We start from the raw sequence: 23235 nt of genomic DNA on the forward strand, positions 1-23235 counted from the left end.
AACCTCCCGGAGGTGTGAGGGACTCCCTCCTGCTGTCCCTACAGAACCGGCAGCCGGTGGCTCTGAGCTGCAAGCTGCTTTCTGACCAGAGCCCTCCGGGTCCCCCAATGATTGAGGCAGGAAGCTCTGTAGAAATTCATTTTATTCTTTGACTATTTTCAAAAGAAGCAGTGGTGTGCTGTTTTTCTAAAAATATGCCTTTATAGATTTATATAGAATATGTATATTATAAAATCCGTACATGTATTTACAGGATTGCTACATACAAAATTACAGCACTGTGGTATGTACATATCTATAGGTACATTCTTGCCGCTCATCCCTGCTGTGCTTTTCCCATGTGAGGGAGGGAGATGATCCTTGGTAAAGCAGCGTGCGGGCTGGCTCAGCCCGGGGGCCTCTGAGGGAGGGCCTCAGCAGAGCGCGTGGGGTGGCTGCTGAGGAAGGAGCAGAAGCAGCAGGTTGCAGGATTCAGCCTTCCACAGGCCTGGGGGGCAGTATCTGGTGGCATCCGCCCTGTGGTGCCAGTGCTGCCCTCGAGCTGGAAGTGGCTGACCGCAGACCCCTCGGGGGCCATTCTGTGGCCTGGACTCCCTTGGCCGAGCCAAGAACTTGTATGTGTGAGGGGAACCGGGGGCCGTGGGAGGAGGAGCAGACCCCGCTCCGGCCGTGAGGAGGCAAGGACTGGAGGGCTGACACCCGCAGAGGGGCCCATGAAAACACCGGCGGCCCTGAGGCCAGGGAGGGAGAACAGTGGCAGCGGAGAGTGGATGGGGGGTAGGGCAGGGCCCTTCTTCCTCCTGACCTTGGGATGGCAACAGTCAAGCCCCCGGAGAGCCCAGCGGTGGCCGAATGCAAGAGAACAGCCCCGGCTGGTCAGGCCCCGCAGGCCCGGCCTCCTGCCGCAGAGGTGCTCCAGGCAGAGGTGCATGCACGTGGGTGAGGAGCCGCCTCCCCCTTCCTTTCTGGGCCAGAGGAGGCTCAGCCTTGGACCTGCTGTCCCAGAGGACTAGTAACCCCCATCCCCACAGCACAGGCCAGCCGGGGGCCATGACGGCTTCCTGAGGCACGCAGAGATGGCCTCCATTCCTTCTGTTCCCCGTATTCCAAAATAGGAGGGCGGCAGTGCCTGGGGTGGGATGGGGGAGCCCCCGAGGGGTGGGCGGGGTGGGCCATGATCATCTGCGTCTGCGTGGCAGAGCCCAAGGGGCCGCTCCTGGGGCAGCAGGATCCGGGGGCAGCCTAGGCCAGGCGTGGCCTGGCAGTAGGGACAGGGGTCCTGCCTGTCCCTCTGTCGAGGGCAGCCATCAGAGGCCGCATGGGCTCTTCTGGATGACTGGGCCCCAGTGTGGGTGGGCAGTGCGGCCGCTGAGCTGGCCCAGGGGAGCCCTCGTGTGCAAGCATGGTGTTGCTGGGGCCTCGCACGCTCAGTCCCCTCAGTGTACCCATCCCTGCTGGCCTGACTCCTCCCGACCTAAATTTTCCTGAAGAATGAGAAGAGCCGCTTGCCTTCGGCGGTGCTGGGCTCGTCCCCACGCCCCGCGCCGTGGGCCCTGGGGAGGGCAGCAGCAGGCCGGCTCTGTTCCTTCAGGTGCGTGTCCATCAGCTGCCGGTCAATGACCCTGTGCATGTCGTCCTGCGGAGGGCAGAACGGAGGGAATGAACAGGGGCTCTGAGCCGGGGCGGGGAGCAGGGGCGACACATGTCAGAGGGACGCAGGATGGGGATGAGATGAGATGGTTGAACGGCTGCAGCCAGCTCAGGCTGACCAAGAAAGCAGCAAGTGTAGACATGATGCCTGGACACACAGGAGCCACCGACACCTCCGCCTCCTCAGGGCTTCGGGCTTCCTGCTGGCTTCAGCTCCGAGGCTGACCCCGCCGCTGGTCTGTCCCTGCGAGCCCAGAAAAGGGCAGGCCAAAGCTGATACTTCCCTGTCTCCACCCAGGCCTTGCCTGTGACTGGCCGCCTCTGCCCGGCCTCCTGCATCCCTCCGGGCTGGGTGTGCCTTTCCCTTGGCATCCCTCCCTGGGCCCTAGGGCAACCTCTGCTCGCCAGCTCTCCAGTCCAAGGGCTTCAGCTCCAGGGACCTCTCCTGCCCCCTCACCCGCTACAAGTTCTACCTGCATCGTGGATGCCCAGGCACCACGGGCTCCCTCAGCCCTGCCCTTGCCCACAGCCAAGCACACTCGCTGCAGCCTTCTGCATGTGGCTCGGGCCACTGGCATCCCTGTCTTCAGGGCCTGGCTTGCTCCTGCGTATTAGTGCATATCCCTGGCTTCCTCCCTGGGTTAGTACCTTTCCCCAATTTGCTAAAGTTGCCTAAGAGCTGCCCCCTCACCCCACATGCCTTACAAGCACAGCAGATGTGTCCCACAGAGGGGCCTCTGGACAGCAGCATCGCCCTCTCTCCTTTCTAGTGCTTCCATCCTGACTCTGCACAAGATTCTGCTTGGCAAAGGTGTCCTGCTACTAGCAAAGCATGCAAGCTACTGCTTTGGACGTCGAAACAGCCCTGTCTGGTTAACCCGAGCAGGAACAGAGCCAGCATCTGCCTGATGCCTTCACCCCGAAGCCCAGTGGGCTCTGGGATGCCCTGGTCAAGACACTGAACCCTGGCTTAACACCTGGGGCGAGCCCGCGGAGTGCGTCCTGTTTGAGCACTGGACAGCAAGGGCTGCGTTCAGGCCGTGCTCAGGCCGCCACTTGACAAGGGCGGGAAGTGGGGCTAGCCCCCCCCACCCCGCTCCGTCACCACCTGTGCTCACACCCGCGCTTCTGTCACTCTAGGTGTTCATGTGAAACAAAGGGACTTTTCTTACCCCATACTGTCCTAGCAGGCAGCGAGTGTGGACCTCCTGCTTCTCCCTCCCTTATTCACATCCTGCTCTTTCCTCACACTCAGCTGCTCTCTAGTACCTCTCCTCTCCGCAGAAGTAGGGGACATGCATGATCCCAGGGTCCTGGGATCGAGCCCCACATCGGGCTCTCTGCTCGGCAGGGGGCCTGCTTTCCCCTCTCTCTCTGCCTGCCTCTCTGCTACTTGTGATCTCTGTCTGTCAAATAAATAAATAAAATCTTTTTTAAAAAAAAAAAAAGAAAAGTAGGGGACATGCTCCTCCCAAGTCCCAGTGCCAAATCCTGGGCACGGCGCCCTGTGCTTAGGACCTGCTCAATAAAATCTGTTCCCTGCAGCACTATGGGAATGTAACAGGCTCCTTCAGAAAGAAACCCTTTCAAAGTGCTGGTGGTTTTACTGGCCCACTGCAAACCACATCTTCTACACCTTAACGTTCATCAGGGTAAGCCCACGAAATAGATCACTGTAGAACTTCATACACAGGCGTGAACCACTTATGATTCCACACCTGCCAGTACTTCTGCGGGCAAAAGAGCCCAGCGATGAGGAGGGAGCACTGAGAAACCAGGGCCAAGGCGGTCAGAAACGGGCCGGCCTGCCAGTCCTGGGCCGCGGCGGTGGCGGGAAGCACGCTGCGGGGGATGGCACGGCACACACTGCACAGAGATGACGCCGGATGCCGGCACACACAACACGGCGGGCCACGGGAAGGCGGGGGCGAGACTGTGATGGCAGCGGGGGACACGGTGGGTGGAATGGGGGCTTGATCTCACCTCAAAGGCAGGAGGGGTGTACAACTAAAGCTGTTGATACGGGAACTGAGAAAGGCCACTAGATCAGAAACCAAAGGAGCCAGATAGTAAAAAGCCCTGAGGAAGCAAACTGTAGCCAGGAGAGAAGAGAGAAGAATGGGCGGTAAGCCAGGAACCATCTCCCAGGGGAGGGGGGGGTCAAGTGCTCCTGTGGCCAGGCTGGCCAGGCCCTTGGAGGAATGGTGACTGTTAAACTGCCCGGGGTGGGGGTTGCTTTTCATCTGTCTGCTTCTGTATGCTTTGGATTTTGGGATGGGGGGGGGGAGACTCGAATGGTTACACCCATATCCTGAAATTGTCCCATCTGAATCTCATTAACAAAAAGCAAGTACAGCCTGGCCCAGTGGGGAGCCGAGCTGGGGCTGGGACGGAGGCGGCTGAGGCACTCTGAAAACGGTGGTCCTAGAGAGGAGGACACACTGACTCATTTTCCCCCAGGGTAGTGCCCTTCGGAAAAAGGAAGCTGGCCTTTGAGAAAGGGAAGGGCAGCGGTGGCCCACATACTTCCAGCTGTGACTTTTCGTCCCACCATGTAGGGCTTCTGGGGCCCTCTGTGATAACAACTGTTTCTTTCCAGCTAATTGAAACAGAATGGAGACGACCAGCCGAGGGAAGCCCCTGCTCCAAACCTGGAGGTCACTGCAGCCGTAAAATCTGGCACTGCCTGGGGCTCACCGCTCGGGACAGTATCCTCAGGCCTGCTTCCCTGGGGGCTGGGGGAGCACAGGCTCTGTCTTACCAGGTGAAGGTGGGTTACTGCTCACCCACGTGCGCAGAACCCTCTAGTAACAAACTCTCCTAATACTCTGCCTGGATTCAGCAACTCCTCCCAGAGCCTCGTCTTCCCTCACCCTGGGTCTCAGGAATCTCCTTACCTGCCAAGCCTCAAGCTGCTGCGAGAGGTTCAGTTTCTGCTGAATGGCATCCAGCAACTGGCTGTTCAGAGACATCATGTCCATCTTGCACTTGGTGAGTTCCAGCTCCACAGCATTCTTCCTAAAAACAGACAAGCTGGGTGAGCATGGGCTCCTTGTACCAGAGGCATCTGATTCTTTACCTGGGGCACCTGGAGTCCAAAGGATAGAGGAAACAGGCTGTGACCAAACTCAAAACAAATAGGAACTGTGACAGTAACTAGGATGTTTCTTGCAAAGGACTGGAAAGTTCCCAGCATGGGTTCACATCCATTTCCTCAACTGTGGTAACAACATGCAGGTGAAGGGATTATGGGCCCTCCCCATCTCGCAGAGGAGGAGGGCGGCTCAGGAAGGAGGATAAAGGAGGACTGGAATCCAGAGGACATCAAAGGCCTCGCAGGGCACTAAGGAGAGGCCATCAGTCCCCCATAAGACCCATCCCCAAGGGAGGTCAAGACCTCGTTCTCCCAGTCCCTCCTTTTCAGGAACAACCTCCCCCCACATAAGGGATGTGTCCTAAAGGCACACAGGTGTGTAAAAGTAGCCACACAGTGGTGATGATCACAGCCTAGCTGATCACAGTCACCAACAATCAGGGCACTGGTGGTAAATTATGTGATGGAACACAGTCGCCAGTAACAACCATGACATTGAATATTCATTACTCAAACAGGGGGAAATAGGATGTATTGCTGAATGGAGAAAAGCACCCCAAGCCAACATCGGGTATGGTGCTGGCTTATAAAAGAAAAACCGCCTGTGTGTACTTAAAGGTCATACACAAAGTCCGCTTGGCTCTCTCTGGGTGATCATGATGGGCTCCCACATACTCCTGCACTTTGTTTTCACGTCTTAATGTTTCACATATTACTGTTTGCCTTTTCCAACATTCCTACAACAATGCAAAAGAAAAAAAAATTTTTTTTCCAGGGTGGGAAATGGGAACAGAAAACGTGAGAGGCTGAGCAGCTTCTGCAGAGGCACTGGTTGCCCGGCTGCCAAACTGGGCATTCCTTAGCCCCTGTCATCAACTGCCGTTTGCATTCGAAACGGCAAAGCAGAACGGCCCCACGCACCGGGCCAGCGACCAGGGTGCACGTCCCAAGGACGGCTGGAGGACCCGCCTGGGGAGGCTGACGGCTGCAGCAAGCTGAGCACGGCTGAGAGGCGGGGCAGTGGGGGTAAGGCACTCGGGGCCACCGCCGGGACCCGCACTTCCCCTCCGGCTCAAGTCCGATCCACGAATCACCTCCCCTGACACCTCAGGGAAGCACAACGTCACCCCACCCGCCTTTCCCACAGAAGCGTCTGGAGAACTCGCACCACCCTGGCCCGCCCGCCGCACTGCGGTTGAAGGGACAGGAGCAGGGGCCGTCCAATGAGCGCCGGCGTCTCAGACACCTCAGGCTGCCGTGTCACACCCGCTGCCATTGGCTGCCGGCGGCGGGCGGAAATCTTCACGCGGCACCGTTGCCATGGACGCCGGGTCCGCTGCCCCCGCAGTCGGGAGGAGCCGCGCGGATCCCTGGCTCCGGAGACAGCAGCAGCCTCCAGAGCTTCTGGGCGTCTCCCGGCAGGTGGCGCCACGAGAAGCCCGGAGACCCCAGAATGTGCTGAGCAAGGCCTCAGGGCGGAGGTCCGGCAGCAGCTGTGGGGCCAGGCTGGCAGGGGGTCCCCTTCCTTCCCCAGAACCGCCACATCCCAGCCTTGGACTGCACCCCAGAGAACGTTTGCTCGCTGGAGAGTCTCGGTGCTTTTCATTCCCGAGAGCCCCAGGCCAGGAGAGCTAAGCCGCAGAGCCTGCTGATTGATACATTAATCAGAATTTTAAGTATTATCTCAAAGGGCTAGAAGAAGTCCTTATTTAAATGAAACAGGTAGTAACCGACTCCTTTTTGTTTCTGTGAGGCAGACTGCTAGCTCCAGATTTTTGCTTTTAGTGACGACTTTTACCTGTAGGCGACGAAGCCGTTACTTAACTTTTCTGAGACTCATTACTGTGCAGGATAAAGAATACCTTCAGGTTTCTGTAGCCCAGGGAGAGAGGAAAGTTATTTTTCCCGGGGGTTCCCACTCCTCACTACGCACTAGAATCACGCGGTGGGGTAGGGGGTACTTCTAAGAAGTTGCTCCAAACCAGGAGATTCAGACTGAACTGCTCCGGAGAGGGCCCTGGCTCCCAGGGAGTCCCCAGATGATTCCAAAGTGCAGTGAGGATGGACAGAGAAAGCATCTTGTAAAACCCTTAAGGTCCTACACAAAGTGTGCTTCCCCCAAATTTAAATGATTCTTTAGGTCTGCTGTCTCAATTCTTTACACCAAGAGTTTAATTTCTAAGGGACAGAAAAAGAGCAAACCTGCTGGAGTGATTTAACCCCCTCCCTCAGTCCCAGCCTTATTACACAGGGTCCATGAAGGCCAAGGGCCTCACTGCACAATGCTGAGTACCCCGGGAGGACAGTCTGCTCATCAGCTCAGTCGGACACCGGGAGGTTCACTGGGCCACCTTTGGCAGAAGGCAAAGGCATGCATTTCAAGGTTTCATGGCCTTGCTGGCCTCCCCGGTCCCCCACGTCAGAGCTAGGTTCCACTTATTTTACGGGAGAGGACTAGACAACTTCTGTTTCTTCCTTCCTGCACCCTGGTACGTTCTCTGGTTACACCTCCCACCTCCTGTGCTGATGGCAGAATATGGTCAGAGCCGGATGTTCAGCTCTTGTTTGCTTGTCTGGCGGAGAGAAGGTGACCAGCCATTCTCTACTTCTAACTCCATTCTGCTTTTTATTCCCGACAGGCTTCTACAATTAGCACCTTAATTTTACCATTTTATTCCCTAACTGTATGACACAATTTCACCCTTTGTTATTCATGAAAGTATGCTCCCACTCCAAAATATTCCAGTGCTATTCAAGTATTCGCTAATGAATCAAATACTCTCCAGGAGTCCAGTGGCAGAGAGGCCTGGGTTTGTGAGTCTGAGTGTACTTCCTAAAAGAATTGGAAATTGTCAGACAGGGTCACCGGAGGTCCTGGCCAGAGAGGCAAGGGGACGGAAAGGTAGAGCTAAGTAATGGAGATGATGAAATGATTAGAGAGCTAGCGGAAGGGAGTGGACAAGTGTGTGTGGAGGTGAGAAGGGGAAAGGTGTGGGGAATTTCAAAGTCAGAAATTAAAATTTGTCATGTTACTTTTTAAAATGGTATATAGGGGACGCCTGGGTGGCTCAGTTGGTTAAGTGGCTGCCTTCGGCTCAGATCATGATCCCAGCGTCCTGGGGTCGAGTCCCACATCGGGCTCCTTGCTTGGCGGGGGGCCTGCTTCTCCCTCTGCCTCTGCCTGCCATTCTGTCTGCCTGTGCTCGCTCTCTCTCCCTCTCGCTCTCTGACAAATAAATAAAATCTTAAAAATAAATAAATAAATAAAAGGGTATATAGTATCTACTTACTAATTTACTTCAAATGGGCTCCTTTTAGTTTGCTGACAAGCAGCCTGTGTGGGAAAAGGAAAGGATGTGGGGACAAGGGTCAAGAGACCTGAGGGGGAGGCCAGTGATCACTACTGGCTGTGCAACTGGGGAAAGCATCTCAGTTTCCTCCTCTGTAAAAACTGGGATTAAAAATTTGAATCCTCGCTGTGACTGAGAGGATTCAAGGGTGAAATGTTTTGTAAGCAGTGAAGTGACAAAGACGTTTTGAACGTTTGAACGTGTTGCAAAGTGCCCCGTGAGCAGACATTTTCAGTACCTTTTATCTCCTCACAGTGAAGAGGGCAGATTAAATGCATGATAAAGAATCATTTGAAGGGGGATGGGGAATATGTAAATTTTTTTTTTTGCCTATGCACTGTCAAAGTTTTTTAATGTAAGATAATGCATTTCTTCTCTGCTAAAGAAAACCCAAAACACTATTAAAATATGACCCAGTTTACTGGGGATACAGGTGAGAGAAAACTGCTGAATGACACTCTGAGGACCCCTCAGACCCAGAATGAGGACAAATCATCGGTGTCTTCAATAAAGAGATGCCATGTGAAAAAAGGATGGGGGGAACTTAGGTACATATCAACTAGATGGGGTTTGTGGGCTTTGGAGGCTGATTCTAATCAATTATAAAAGGACACTTATGGGGCAACTGGTTACTAGATGATATTAAGAAATTACTGTAAGTTTTTTCAAGTGTGATGACCTTATTGTGGTTGTGTGTTTTCCAGAAAGAGTCTTTATCTGGTAGAATCCCATACTGAAGTGTTTACAGATGAGATAAGGGATCTTGTGATTTGCTTCCACACAGTTCCACAGGAACGCAGCCAGTGGGATGTAGATGAAACAGTCGGCCATGTGCTCATTAGGGTTGAAACCAAAAGACAGGTAGGGAGGGATCCATCTTACCTTTTTCTACTTTTGTGTATGCTTGAAAATGCCCAAAATAAAAAGTAACAAAAATTCCCCTAAAAAAAAGAAACCTCTAAAAATAAAGAAGTTGAGGTAGATCTATATAAAGAAATTGGAAAGCTAAGATATACAGACACGCAGAACATCATCCCAACAATACTTTAAAAAAACCCAAACAGGCACATACAGCTGGATACACCCAGAAAAAAGAGCTGTACGGACCACACATCTGACCTGCAGCAGTAGCGTCTGTCTGGGGAGAAGAACCAGCCTGGGGGTGAGGGTGGCTAGCAGGGAAACGCTTTCACTTTTGTCGTCTTCTGTAGCATTTCACTTTTAAAACTGAGCTCATCTTCATGTTGCTTGTGATTAAAGTAAAATTCGACAAACCATGTCCACTCACTTTGCAATGGCCTCGTCGCGGTCCCGGATGGCCTTCTGAAGCTGCTCCTTTGGCTCCTTGTCCTCAGATGTCACTCTGAGTCGGTCTCTCTCCTCCTTCAGTGCAGTCATCTCCACACTCAGCAGCGTCACCTGATGGGAGACCACAGGGATGAATGTGGGGCTACCACTGCTGCTGGCCTGAGGGGTTGCCTTGAAAGAGGCAGAAAGGAACAAGCAGCCCCAGGTGGGTGCTTGTAGCTTCCCGAGGTTCCTGGCTCTGAGAGATGCCCAGCTCTTCCGGAGAAGGGATGCCACAAGCTAGGCTGTAACCCACTGGCAGGGGTGTGGGGGTGGGGGATGAAGTTCAGCCCCGGACAGCAGCCACAGGGGTCAGATCCCCTTTGGACGTAGCATTCCACGCCACCACCTCCATTTCAAGGCACTCGCAGGTACTAATGAAGACCACACGTGCATCAGGGCTCTGAAACACAAGGTTAGGGGTAGGGACTCAAGTTTTGTTCCCAGCCATCTTCCACTCAACAAGGAACCCTGCTATGCACAGGGCCCTGGCAAAGCCTGGCTCCCATTTCTGTGAGGTACTTGATGCAGCCTGGTCACTCAGCTTCCCTGGTCAAAGCCATATGGAATTTAGACACCCACATGATACCATTTTTCACTCAAGCCTGTTACCTTTTCTGTGGTCCATGCCTCAGTGAACGGTCCCACAGCCTATTCACTGGGGGTCATCCTTTGGTGGTAGGGAGCCCTTCCTTGTGGCTCCCTCAGTGACCACAGTTTACCTCACCCAGTATACAGGAACCCTCTGGACACCTAAGGTTCTGCAGTGGCAGGAAGTGTGTCCCATTCGTCTGTGCATTTCAGAGCCTGACTCTATGATGCTCAATCTGAAAATGCTTGTGCAGTAGACAACTGTCTTCTTCTTGGCTAGTCATCATCCCAAATGCATTCCTCCTTGAGGGACATTCCTGGTTACATGAGTCTTGGTGAGAAACAGGGGATGCCCTCTCAGTAAGGTAGCCAAAAGGGAGAGACATATCCTTTCCTAGGCACACAGACATAGAAAGGTGACCTAGATGTGTGAGTCACATCTCCCTGCCTGGAACTGCCATTCTCGAGGGTTCAGCAAAACCACAGGTCAGGGGGAAATTATTACACTGAGAGCAGACTGCTTCTGTGGCCCTACTTCCTATGGCTCCTTTCTGTTTTGGAGCTTGGTTCTCCAGCCTTCCTGCTGATCTGTTAGCTATGAGATTTAATTCCAATACAGTCTCTCTCTTCTTAAGTTAATCAGAGAGAGTTTTTGTTGTTTGCAATCAGAAACCCTGCTCGGTAGAACTTTCAGTAAATATTTGTTGAATGAATGGAAGGGTGGGAGCCCCTTCTCAGTCGGTAGGCTCAGACTGGAGTCAGGATGCCTGGTTCTGCCCTCTTGTTAAATATTACACATACTTGGACATTTTCCCAAGGGAGGATCTATCCGTATGGGTCTAGTCCTCCCACTAGGGGACAGATGCCACCTTTCGGTGTACTCCCCTCCTCAAGTCCCAGGCCTCAACATCTTCAGACAGACTGAAATTGAGCAAGGACCCCAGAGCAAGGCTGAAGATCCAGCTTCCCTGAAGATGCTTCGGACCCCAAGACTGAGGCGGCACAGTGGCCCTCTCCTGGGGTAGAGGTGCTTGGGAAGAAATCAGAGGATGCCTGATAATGAATGGGCATACGGGGCAATTGTTGTTACTGGGGACAATGGATGTTGTACTCTTAGGGTCCTGGCACATGAGCACCAGATGATCTGTGCTTTCATGGTGGGGACAGCTGTGGTGAGCAGGGCTGCCGGCCACAAGGAAGAACAGGCTGGGGCGCCTGCAGAGGCCACAGGATGCAGCCAGTCCCGAGGTGCGCAAGCAGCAGGTGAGAAACCCAGCCTCACCCTTCTTACTTGCAGGTTCTGTAGCCTCGTAGGCCTGAAACTCAAGACCCAGAAAGTACCTGGCAGAGAAAGAGCCAGACCTTCTCCAACCAAATCAGCCCACATTAGTGGCCTCGGACTGGCTGTGTGCCAGACAAGGGTTTTGCCAGCTGAGTAAGCTATAGATAAAACAGATAAAACCACATGCGAAGCAGGAAATGCCAAAATTTAATAGGCTCCAGAAAAAACTCTACAAGAACTTTTTGCTTTGGTCTGGAAAACTTAGTTAAGGTAGAGATGGACCATCAGCTGTCTTAGAAGTGACAAGGGACTTCCTTCTTTGAGCTGCACATACTTTTCATAAAAAACAGGAGTAAAAATAACTAGTTCCCAACATCAGGTTGTTGTGAGGCTCAAATGAGGTAGCTGACACCAAGGATGGAGCTCAGCACCTGGCGGGAAGCTCTATGCCCTTCTCTTCCCCACACCGGCGCAGACCTACTGCTGGGGCTGTTTACACACTGACTCAGGTGGCAGCCACCCCTAACTCCACTTTTCCCACATAAAGTAGGTGTTCTCATGAGCGAACAGGATCAAAGAAAATATCCTGAAGTCATATATCCAGGGTTTTCTTTGCCCATTTGATAATTATTTTTGTGCCTATTCTAGGTAAGGCTTGTGCTAGACACTTTAAGAGAAGACAAAGAGAAGTCAGACCTCAAGGTTGTCCTCGTGGGGGCTAAGGTTGAAGTGGGTAGATGAGATGGAAGCGACGGTGACCATGACAAAGCAGGGCTGAGGGCTCCAGGAAGAAGGGAATCAAGGGTTTGAAGGAAGAAGTGAAACCTGAAGGATGAGTAGGGCTGATACGCGCAGGTGGCTGGGGAGAGTCTTCTGGACAGAGGCCAAGGGCCAGAGAAAAGGCCCAGATGTGGGGAAGCACAGAGAGTGTGCGCCATGCCCTTTCACAGTCTGTGTTCAATCGACTAAAGCACAGGAGGGGAGATGAAACAACGGGGAAGGAGGCTGGATGGCTGCCATGCAGCCAGTCTGTGGGGCCGTGAGAGTTTGAGGCTTCCCGCCACGGGATAAGAGGAAGTCGACTAGAACCTGTTTCCAAGCTGTGCTTCAGGAAGATCAATCCAAATCATGTGTGGGGTAAGTGGGCTGGGGAAGTGATGACCAAAGCCCCGGTGTGACAGCATGAAGGTCTGAAACAGGGCGATGGCTAGGAAGCTGGAGGAGAGAGAGCACAGCGAGATTTCACACAGGAGGGGATTTCACCCAGATTTCATCAGTGACGGCCTTAGTGTGCCCAGTATGTGCTCCGCCGCATGGTCATGGCCCTGTGGGGAGAACTAGCTAGTGCTCCAGTCAAGCCCTACAAAGGAACCAAACATAGGACTGGGACTATTTCTTCCTTCCTTCCTTTCTTTAAGATTTCCTTATTTATTAGAGAGAGAGAGAGAGAGAGCGAGCAAGCAAGTGCATATGCTTGCAGCGGGAGGAGCAAAGAGGGAAGGAGATGGAGAGGGAAAAGCAGCCTCCCTGCTGAGCATGGAGCCCAACGAGGGGCTCCATCCCAGGACCCTGAGATCATGACCTAAGCCCCCCAGAGGCCCTGGGCCTGGGACTATTTCTCAGTGCACCTCCCACAGCCTGGTTTCCCGGCCTGGGGATTGATGGCGGGGCTCCCCAGATAACTGGTTTTCCTATTGCTCTGAACGTCCTCTCTGCCTCCCAGCAGCTGCTCCAGACCCCAGTGTGCCCTGCCCAGGAGGGAGCAGGAGCCTGCAAAGCTGTGGGGAAGGCGCAGGCTAAGTAGGGGTGGGAGGGAGCTCTCCATGGCATAGGGGTGTGGGGCGGTCTTCAGGTTTGGTTACAGATTGTCTCAAACATACCTATCAGTTAAAATTAAACCTGGGCTCTCTTTTACTTAAATTTGGATAGGCTTCTGGGGGGGCTGGTCACTTCCCCTTCCAGGTCCTACAGCTTTTACGTCTGGCTCAGTTTCCGGAAGAAAAAAAGAACACCGTCGGCGGGGAAAGCAGGGGGCTTGGAGGCCGGATCATCCCTTGGATGAAGCTTCATCCTAGTCTAGCGGCGGTCTGCTGGCACTTCGGTTTCACGTAAGTATGTCTGGGCTCTGTCCCTTCCTCCCCGCCGCTCCCCACCCCAAAGAGGACAGAGCTAGTTGGACTCCTCTCAGCATTCTAGGAGAGGCTCTGGAACCCAAGGTCATCCATCCTGAGCACCTCAGGGTCTAGAGCAGTGCAGGCACCCAGGGAGGGCAAGGGGCCCACTCGGAGGGCCACCGTGTCCGAGGCACGCTACAGTTCGGTCTGTGTCCTACCCGCTGTCTTGGGAGGTCGGTGTTACCCCCATGGGCTGGTTCTGGATAGATGTACTTTGGCTGAGAGATCTGCTGCCTGTCTAAGCTTTTGGGAAGAGATGACCCACTCAAGAGACCCAGTTCCATACCCCATGGGGCTGAGCAGAACTCTCTGCTTGATGGCATAAACCACTTATCAGTTGAAGTATTAAGGAGAATGCCCTGGTGGAGAAAGGCTTGGAGAGAGCTGCGTCCAGACCCTCAGCCACCTGTGCCTTGCTCTGGTTTCTCAACAATGCCCCCAGCTCTTTCTAGCTCTGCTAGTCTGAGAAGCAACGAAACAAACCAGCCAATACCAGAGAGCTGATAAGAAGCTCCCCCACAAAAATTTAAGCGGGTTTTCAAGTAAATGAAACTTTTATTCACCCAAAGAACGGTCAGATCCACCTTGTCCTGTTTTTTGATTCTTACAGTTTGAAGACCCGAGCTGCTGTCTGGACCACCCCTGGCCAAACTACCGCCTGAGCGACTCAGGCTTTAGGCATGACAATGTCCTCGGCTGCCCAGTTCCATTCTTTGGGGCCTGGGCAGAAACAAGCTACAGCTTTTGAGAGCATCATTCTGTCCTCACTATCTGGTCACTCCCAGAGAGAAGGGTACGGCAATAGCTGCAGGAGGGTCTCCCAGGATCTTTCAAGAAAATTATAGTAGGATGTCCAGTGGGTGTGAGCCCCCGAATCAGTTTATTTCTATAAGGCCCTTTAAATTTAAGAACTACTGACTGAAGCAAAAGCCAGGCTTAACCTCCATCTCCCAGCGACCTGTGGCGGCAGGAAGAGCTGACCAGCTTCGGACGAGGGAGGAAGGGGGCACAGGCTGGGTGGGGGCAGGGGTTAAAATGCTACCCGTTTGGTGTCCCTCACACGTGGGACAAAACACTACCCCTGACCCCTGTCAAAAGGAAGCGCCTTATTATTTCTAGGACAGAACCTAGAAGCTCCTGTCTGGGTTGGGGGCTGCTCTGACCGCTTTAGAATATTTCAGACTGGAATACAGATGTCCTTCTCCAGGATTCTTGAGAGAAACGAAATGATGATCAAACAGAAATGGAATAGCAAGAGCAGCAGTAAGTGCTTCTGAAGCTGAAAAACAGGCTGGCAGAGGTGACGGCATTAGAGCGAGAACAGGCCGGCGAAGATCAATTGCTTCTTGGTTTGCAAACTTCCCTGCTTAGAAGCTGCTGGAAAAACATCCGTGAATGTCCCGAGAGCTATGGCACTTCAAACTGTCAGAATCCGCCAGATAATTTGGGCTCTGTGGAAGGTAGCATGTCACTGGAGGAAATGGGAGGATCAACTATTCTTATCCCTAACAATTTTACTTTGGGCTAAATCAGAGGGTTGGCTGCTTCTCTTGAAGACGCTCAGCTTACCTCAACTTCAGGTCACTGTCCTCTGAGGACCTGTCAGGGGAGAGCCACTTCTCATATAGACGAGGGAGAGGGAAACTCATGAGGGTCCCAAGAGACCTTGGGGGACACATGCACATTTCCTGCTCAGGACTGAGGACAGGGGTGCTCACCTGACTGTGGAGTTGCTGCAGCTCCTCTAGGCTTTGCCTCAGTTTACCCCTCTCTCCCTCCATGAGTTCCCTTAGGGCTCTTGAGTCCTCACTGGTCTGCCTTATCTGTTCTTCTAAGGAGTCATCGTCAATTCTCCGGGAGCTCTGACAGTAAAAGAGAAAGCCACCACCCCGAGAGATGGTATAAGCAGAGGTGGGTGCGGTGAGACGGTTAGTGGGAGGGAGGGAGAGGGGAGGTACGGGGAGGGGGTAGAGATGGGTTGGTTTGGAGGAGAGCAGGATAAAGGAGATGAAGTGGGAGGTGGAGGGAAAGAAAGGGAGGAAGGAGGAGAGACACAGGAGGGAAGAAAGAAAGGGTTAGAGGAGAGAGACTCTCTTGCCCAATTTGGATATTCAAACATTAGCCAGACATTTATTTTGGTTTCAGGCTTCAGGGGAGGGAAGTCAACACCTCACTCTGACCGCTCCCATGCCCCATGATGACCCAGTCTCCACAACTAGAGCACATTCCACAATGCACACAGCACGTTCAGGTAAGGACAGCCACCCTCTCACAGGACTTCATCTAATATGGGGAAAGATGTTGACTGTTCTGTAGGAGGACAGGCCCCAAAGAGAGACAACTGCCCGAGAGTCGGGGGTGTGAATGGAAAGTAAGTCTGGCAGAAATCTGTCACGAAGTTGGAAGAAATGCCAGTCTGCCCAGGGAGCCCACGGGAACATTCTTCTCCTCCACAAGAAGAGCCACATCTGGAATTCTAAAAGGCCCTTGTTGATCTTCTCAACTTTCTGTGCTCACTTGTGTCCTTTTAGCAGAAGCTCCAGATCTTTAAAGTTTGCCTATTTGCAGCTACTCTACCACCAGGACCAAAGAGCTACAGAAAAAAAACTTGCAGTTTACACCTAGATCCAAATTTCTATATTCAAAGCTTCCAAGGAAAGTCCTTGACCTTGAGGCCACCATGGCCTGGACTTAACCATATGAAGAAAGGACTCCACTTGTATGCCAGTGTCTTCGGGAAGATGACTTTGGAACCTCCATTCCCTGACACTCTGTCCCTCTGCCTAGTCACCAGTATAGACTGCTCTCGGACCATAAGGGCTCTGACACCGTTCTTGAAGACTCTGCAAGGCTCCCCCTCTGGGACTAACCTCGTCCCCCTGCACTTGCCTGCAGCTTCCCACCAGCCAGGTTGTGTGGGCTGAGGAGCTTCTCGGCCTGGCTACTTACCGTGGGCTCCATGCCATCCACGATGCTCTGTATCAGCCTCTTGAGCTCGCTCAGGGCCATGCGCAAGCTGCCGGCCGGCACATCCTTGGCAGATGAAGTCTCTGAAGACTCGTCCATCGAGGAGTCCGTGGAGACGGCCGAGTCAGCACTGTCATTCCCCCGGAGGTGCGAGCAGAGATAGCGAACTTGGCAATAGGCCTCCCAGAGCTGCAGTCTCAGCTGCCCCACAAAGAACCATTCTTGATTATGGACGTTAGAGAACACTGTCCCTGCTCATCTTTTTCTAGCATAGGAACCCAACATACTGACACCCTAGAGACTAATACTAGGAAAAGAGATTTTCCTTTTATAAATCACCTGTCCTAAGAAATACTCATCCTTGTTCTGGGCCTAGTACATCTATGCAGACTCCCAATTCTTAATTCCCCAGCCCTCCCACCTCCCAAGTGTCATATAAGCACATCCTTATTTAGTTGGTTACTTTGATAGAGGAGTCACGATTAGGGGAGTAAGTGGTTAGTAGTAGTATGAAAAGAAGCCATCTGGATAGATCGTGAGTGTTCTAGAGCCCAGTCAGTGTAAGAGGACGAGGCTGAGGATGAGCCAACAAGCCTCTCCTAGGAGGCAAGGGGGCAGCAGTGAGAGCCCGGGACAGGCTGTGGGCAGGGTCTGCTTCCTGATGGCTCTGCCAGTAGGCCTAGGCTTCCGCAGGTGCACGTCACAGGCCCTTGCGGGGAGGAAGCTGAAATGGTAGGCCCTGCGCCACAAGAAGGATGGACAGGCTCCCGCAGTCCGGGGCCTGCCCCTGTGGTCCCTGGGTAACCTCACATGCCAGAGGGACAGGGTATCAGCACCTGCTCCCTCTCTTGCTCCAGCTCCTCGGCCTCCATGCTCTGTTCTATCTCGGACAGAAGGGACGTGCTGGTGGCCGCGGAGCTCTGCAGGCTCCTCTCCTCCGTGAGCTCGTCTACCTTCACCTGCAGCTGTCGGTAGGAGAGTCGTGCCTCCTGGAGCTCCAGCTGGCTCTGATGCAGCTTTCAAAAAAGAGACAACAAACGATCAGTCGTGAAGCTTTCCCCAAATGAAAACAAACAAGAAAAACTGATCCCAAACCTGATCATGCTTATATGTCTAACCACCAATTTACAGAAAAATACAGAAGAGAGAATATGCTAGATTACATTAGGGGTGTGCAGGGGGTAAATTCCAGGTTTGGGAAATTCTGCAGGACAAACAGCTCAGCTTCCTTAACATACACATGTTAAGAAAAAAAGAAGAGATAAAGGGGGGACCATAGATTAAAAGAGACTCAAGAGACATATTAACTAACTGTGATGTGTAGGCCTATTTTAATTTGCATCTTGATTCAAGTAAAAAATGTGAAGAAACAATTATGACATTTATAAGAGTTAAAAATTTGAACACTGGCTATTTGATATTAAGAAAACATTGTGGGGCACCTGGCTGGCTCAGTCAGTAGAGCACGTGACTCTAGATCTTGGGGTTGTGAGTTCCAGCCCCATGTTGGGGATGGAGACTACTTAGAAAAATTAAAAATAACCCACCTCAAAAAAAAAAAGATTGACTGATTTATTATTTGACAGGGAGAGAGAGACAGCGAGAGAGGGAATACAAGAAGGGGGAGTGGGAGAGTGCAAAGCAGGGAGCCCAATGCAGGACTCGACCCCAGGACCTGGGATCATGACCTGAGCAGAAGGCAGCTGCCCAATGACTGAACCAGCCAGGAGTCCCTACAAAAATAAAAAAATTAAAAAAAAAATATTGCTTTTTTCCCTTAGTCCTGTGGCTATTTTTTTTTTTTTTAAAGATTTTATTGATTTACTTGAGAGAGCGGAGTACACAAGCAGGGGGAATAGCAGAGGCAGAAGGAGAAGCAGGCTCCCCACTGAGCAGGGAGCCCAACATGAGGCTTGATCTCAGGACCCCGAGATTCTGACCTGAGCTGAAGGCAGATACTCACCTGACTGAGCCACCCAGGCATCCCTGTGGCTATGTTTTTTTTAAGTTCTTATTCTTTATTTACAGATGAAGTTATAAATATTCTGGGATTTACTTCAGAATAACACAAGAGAAGCAAGCAGATGTAACGAACTTAGGGTAGGACTGGCTGGGGCTCAGTGGTTTGTGTAGCTGGCAATGGGGTGCATGGGCCATCATTACATTATTCTATTTTTGAATTTGTATGAAGTTCTCCATATTAAAAAATAAACATACACATAGAAAGGCACACAAAGTAAGGTGATGAAGACTCTCACCAGAATGACTAAAATAAACAACAAGATAATAATGGTCACCAAGCTCTGACGAGGATGTGGAACGTTTGGGACTCTCACTGCTGTCGGGAATGAAGATGTACAACCACTCTGGGAAACCAGCAGCGTCCACTGCCACTGTCCCACAACCACAGTCCCACAACCACAGTCCCACAACCTAGTAGCTCACTTTTAGGTGCATATCCAACACGAACGGCTGGGTATGTGCGTGCAGGGCAAACAGGATGTCTATAGCAGCATTCTTCTTCTTTTTCTTCTTTTTAAATGTTATTTATTTATTTGACAGTGATCACAAGTAAGCAGAGAGACAGGCAAGGGAGAGAGGGAAGCAGGCTTCCTGCTGAGCAGAGAGCCCGATGTGGGGTCGATCCCAGGACCTTAAGATCATGACCTGAGCTGAAGGCAGAGGCTTTAACCCACTGAGCCACCCAGATGCCCTGCAGCAGCATTATTCTTAAGAGGAATAACGGGAAACAATCCAAATGCCAATACAGGATGGAGAGATACAGGCACATGTGGGAATATTATACAGCAGTGAAAACGATCACACTGCTACTATATGCCATAACCTGGATGAATTTCATAGACATAATGTCAAGCAAAGTCAGACATAAAACAATTTATAATATGGAATTCATTTATAAAGAATTCTAAAACTTCACTGAGATAGAAAAGATGAAAGTGGAAGAAAGGTCTGCTTTTGAGGAAGTGTCAGGGTATTGACGGGGAAGCAGAAGAGGGAGGCTTGTAGGGTGCTGATAATGGGCTTTATCTTGATCTGGGAAGTGGTCACAAAAGGGTATACATTTGTAAAAATTCACTGGGCTGTCTACTTAAGATTTGTATGCTTTACTGTATGTATATTGTATTTCAGTAAAAAAATTAAGGAAAAAGGGGTTGTTCGGAAAGAAGCAGAGGGTAGGATTAGGAGTAATATTTGGGTAGAAATACCAAGAAGTCCCAAACTCATGAGAAAAGAGGTCTCTGCCTACTCACAGTTTACAGATAAGGCCTAGGCCTGGGAGGGGCTTAAACAGCATGGGAGGCTCGGAGGAGTAGAGGGATGCCAGCGGTGGAGGGAACAGCAGTGCAGCTATCATAACACAGAGGTGAGGGCTCCTTCCCTCTCTCGTGAACCGCTACATCACACCTCTCCGCATTCTCTGGGACCTTCTCTGTGGAGTCCAAACAAGGCCCTGCTGCCTGATGAGGTTACTACTGCCCAATGTCAACGCCACCATGGCCACTAAGTGCCGAACTCTCCGAGCGCACTCCATCACTACACTAGCTCTTAACACAACAGACCCTAACGGCAGAATCTTCACCTGCTCGCTGACCACTATGCACATGTCCACACAGGACACCTGCGCAAGAGTAAGGCTTCCTACTCCTGTATTTGTGGACTGCCCACCTACCCCTTTTAAAAAATTTGTGGGGCGTAGTGGCGGGAGAAAGAATTTTCTGGGATTTAGATTTAACTAATTTATCCTTCCATAACACAGGACTTTCGGGGTCACCCCTGTTCATTATAGAGAGAGCAGACATGTTTCCGTCTGTTCCAGACCGCTGGCCAGATAGGCTTGTGGCTCCTGCAGAGATGCAGGCCCTGAGCACCATTGGGTAGCAGCTCTGAGCTCTGGGGTCCTCATGAGTGCAGCGAGCTGCTTTGCAGAGCCTCCAACCCACTGCTTAGGTGCCCTAGGGCCCTGCCTCTGCGGGTTAGTATCAGACAACGGCTGGCTAATGGCACCAGTGATCAGATGAGCCTTTATCAGGAAGAGTCTGGAGCCTGGCTGCTCTAAGAATGAAAAAGGAGTGGGCAAGCCTGCTCTGTATGCATGGTTCCCATGGGTCAGCAGTACCTGCTGGTCCAGTGGGAACTCCTCCAGTCCCAGTTATGAGAAAACGCAGAAGAAATTGGGGTTAAAAAAAAAAATTCCTAGGAAGCATTTGGCACAATTACAAATGGTATACTACATTGGCAAAATGCTTTACAATTATTTTCTAGGCAACTCCACATACATCCCAGCAGGAGAAGTTCAGCACAGACAAGTACAAGTTCTCATGCACTGGACAAAATTAGTTCAATTACTCATGCACACTCGAGGGCGCTTAATTAGTTATAACAGCAAGAGAACCAAAGACCAGGACAGGTCTGCCCTCTCTGGTGACTGACTGATCCATAAACCCATGTAGAAAAAACAAACCAGAGGAGTCTATTAAATACAAGAAACCCTTAAAATTATAAATATCTTCCTTTGTATGATGAAGATGACACTCAAATATATTTCTATGTATATATAGATAAGGGAAGACACCAAATGCCTTAGTTTAAGCTTACAATATTCAATGCCCCTCAAAAGTTGGCAGAGGTGGAAACACCTCCCATTTCGCACTGAGGGAACTAAGACACTATGATGTTACGTGTCAGAGCAAACTTCATCCTGCAGGCCCTCTGTTTCCTGGGTCACCCCACAGAGCGGGGCCTATGCTTTCTGCTGAAGAAATCCTGGGACGAGGTCCCTGCACCTACCGGTAAGATGCCCAGGGGTGTATGAATTGTAGAGGGCACTTAAGTGATCCTTAGAGGGACAAAATCCTTTACTGGGTATTAATGTCCAGTTTTCTAATTTATTGGGTATTCAACAAGTAATAATTTTTCTACCTACTGTCAGCCAAAAAAAAAAAAAAAAAAAGAGCTGGAGTTGGTCAGCATTAGACATTAGACAATCTGCATTAGACAGCAGAACCCAGCCACATGGTGGCCTAGATTCAAGGGGGCTACACTGGTTATGCAGGCCTGATGCTCGCCTACTCAGCCTTCCTCTCATCCTTTATCTGAAACAAAGGATTAAAATCATGGAATTAGACACATTCCAAGGCCACTAGCTCTGCATTTCACATGCCTGACTTAGACCTCTCAACTACCGCCTGAGTAAGCTGGCATATTTTATTCCTGTATCAGTACAGGCTATTTTAGCAACAGAAAAGGGTTTCTGGACAACACTGGTAATTAACAGCAGCTTAAGAAAAATTTCATTTTGAGCTGAAGGAAAAGAATCACAAAAAGGTGGGAATGATAAGAATTCAGCCCATAAACACATATTCTCCAAATGCAAGTGTGCACTGCCTGATTTGATACAGGCCATGCAAGGAGCGACACTCTCATTGTTGAAAAAGTTCAGTGGGAAGAGAGCAGACGTGCGGATTCGAGGATGACCTGGGGCTCTTGCGGCCAGAGCGCGGACAGCCCACGGCGTTAGCCAAGGTGCTGGATCGCACACACTGGTCCTGCTCTTCCCTGTCCTTTGGTCCCCAGTTCTTGGTTTGAGATAAGGACTTCTCCTCTGTGAATTCAAGCTAGACTGAAAAGGTCTTTTAGGCAAGGGTCTTTCTGCATTTTTCTGTACTTCCTTTCCTTCTCCTCCACACTCTACCTGCGCAACCTCAGAAGAGTGCCTCGAAGGGGTTCAGAAGTGCTGGTGAGAGGCTGACATGCCGAGGCCCGGCAGGCACTAGACACTGTCACCGAGCACTGCAGGAAGCAGGCCGGAGGGCTCTAATTTCACTTCAACCAAGGACTTAGTACATGAATTTGGTAAATGATTCACTTTTTTCTAAGCCATAGTTTCAGGATGTATGCAAAAGCGCTCTGTTCCCTGTAAAGAAGTATACAAACACTCATCACCCTTAACCACTGCAATCTTAGAATATGAGTTGACTCCTTTCTGTCTTGGAAACAGCCGCGAGGCTTTAGCCAGCATCATTTTCTAGTCAACATCTATGGAGGCCTTACTGCGTGCCACATCCCAAGCTGAAGGCACAAAAACCCCAGAGGGTGGAAAACTGCTCGTTTGCCTGTAAAGAGGTTAATCACTCAGATGGCAACTTAGCTGACGGTATCAATAATAAGCGATGTTAGCCTAAGATGTTTCCACATCCCACATCCTGGAGTCTTCCTCAACAGCCAATCGCTGATCCCAGTGCGGCCTTTGGGGAGGGACCTGCCTGGTGCTGGCACACATTCGGCTGACCACCGGCACACGAACGCCGCCACCGCAATCTCTCCCCTGCCGGACAAACTCCGAGAGCACCCAGGGGAAGGGGCACGCTCTTAGCCACTGGCCCCAGGTGCTCCAAGACCACTCCGGCAAAGCTGCCTTTGTAGCAGATGTCATACTCTGTTTCCGGGGCGGCTAGGAGCAATTATCTTTTTGTTTAGGGGGTTGTCAAGTGTGAGCCTGGGGATTTAGCTGAGGATTGGTGGCAGGTCCCAGATAAGGACAAATGTGGCCATGAAGCGATTTCCTTTAGGAAGGAAAAAGAAGCCAATTAAGTTCACAAAGGGTCAGCCTATTCCTTTTCTAGCCACTGTTAGAAGCAGGATGGGAGTCTGGCTGTGTTCAGTGGGCAGCTTTGTGATTTCTGCTTGGTGCAAGCTGGCTAAATGCATCAGCTCGGGAAGCAGCGGCAGAGAGCACTGTGAGCCACGCACAGGAAATCA

General features: G+C 51.4%; 1 protein-coding gene across 2 annotated transcripts in view; it reads right to left on the bottom strand.

The window, feature by feature from the left end:
* Positions 1 to 124: 124 nt before the first annotated feature.
* BICDL1 (BICD family like cargo adaptor 1) overlaps positions 125 to 23235 on the bottom strand; it is a 101416-nt gene continuing 78305 nt past the window's right edge. Inside the window, exons 5-10 of one of the 2 annotated variants that reach the window (XM_044244168.1) lie at positions 17292 to 17471; positions 16438 to 16656; positions 15207 to 15350; positions 9383 to 9513; positions 4548 to 4668; positions 125 to 1636 (exon numbers count right to left, since the gene is read on the bottom strand). In XM_044244168.1, coding sequence (XP_044100103.1) covers positions 1475 to 1636; positions 4548 to 4668; positions 9383 to 9513; positions 15207 to 15350; positions 16438 to 16656; positions 17292 to 17471 — 957 coding nt within the window. In that variant the 3' untranslated portion in view covers positions 125 to 1474. The remainder of the gene's footprint in view (positions 1637 to 4547; positions 4669 to 9382; positions 9514 to 15206; positions 15351 to 16437; positions 16657 to 17291; positions 17472 to 23235) is intronic. The other variant, XM_044244169.1, reaches the window with a different exon arrangement.

Source organism: Neovison vison, chromosome 3, assembly GCF_020171115.1.
Source record: "Neovison vison isolate M4711 chromosome 3, ASM_NN_V1, whole genome shotgun sequence".
NCBI classification, from domain to species: domain Eukaryota; kingdom Metazoa; phylum Chordata; class Mammalia; order Carnivora; family Mustelidae; genus Neogale; species Neogale vison.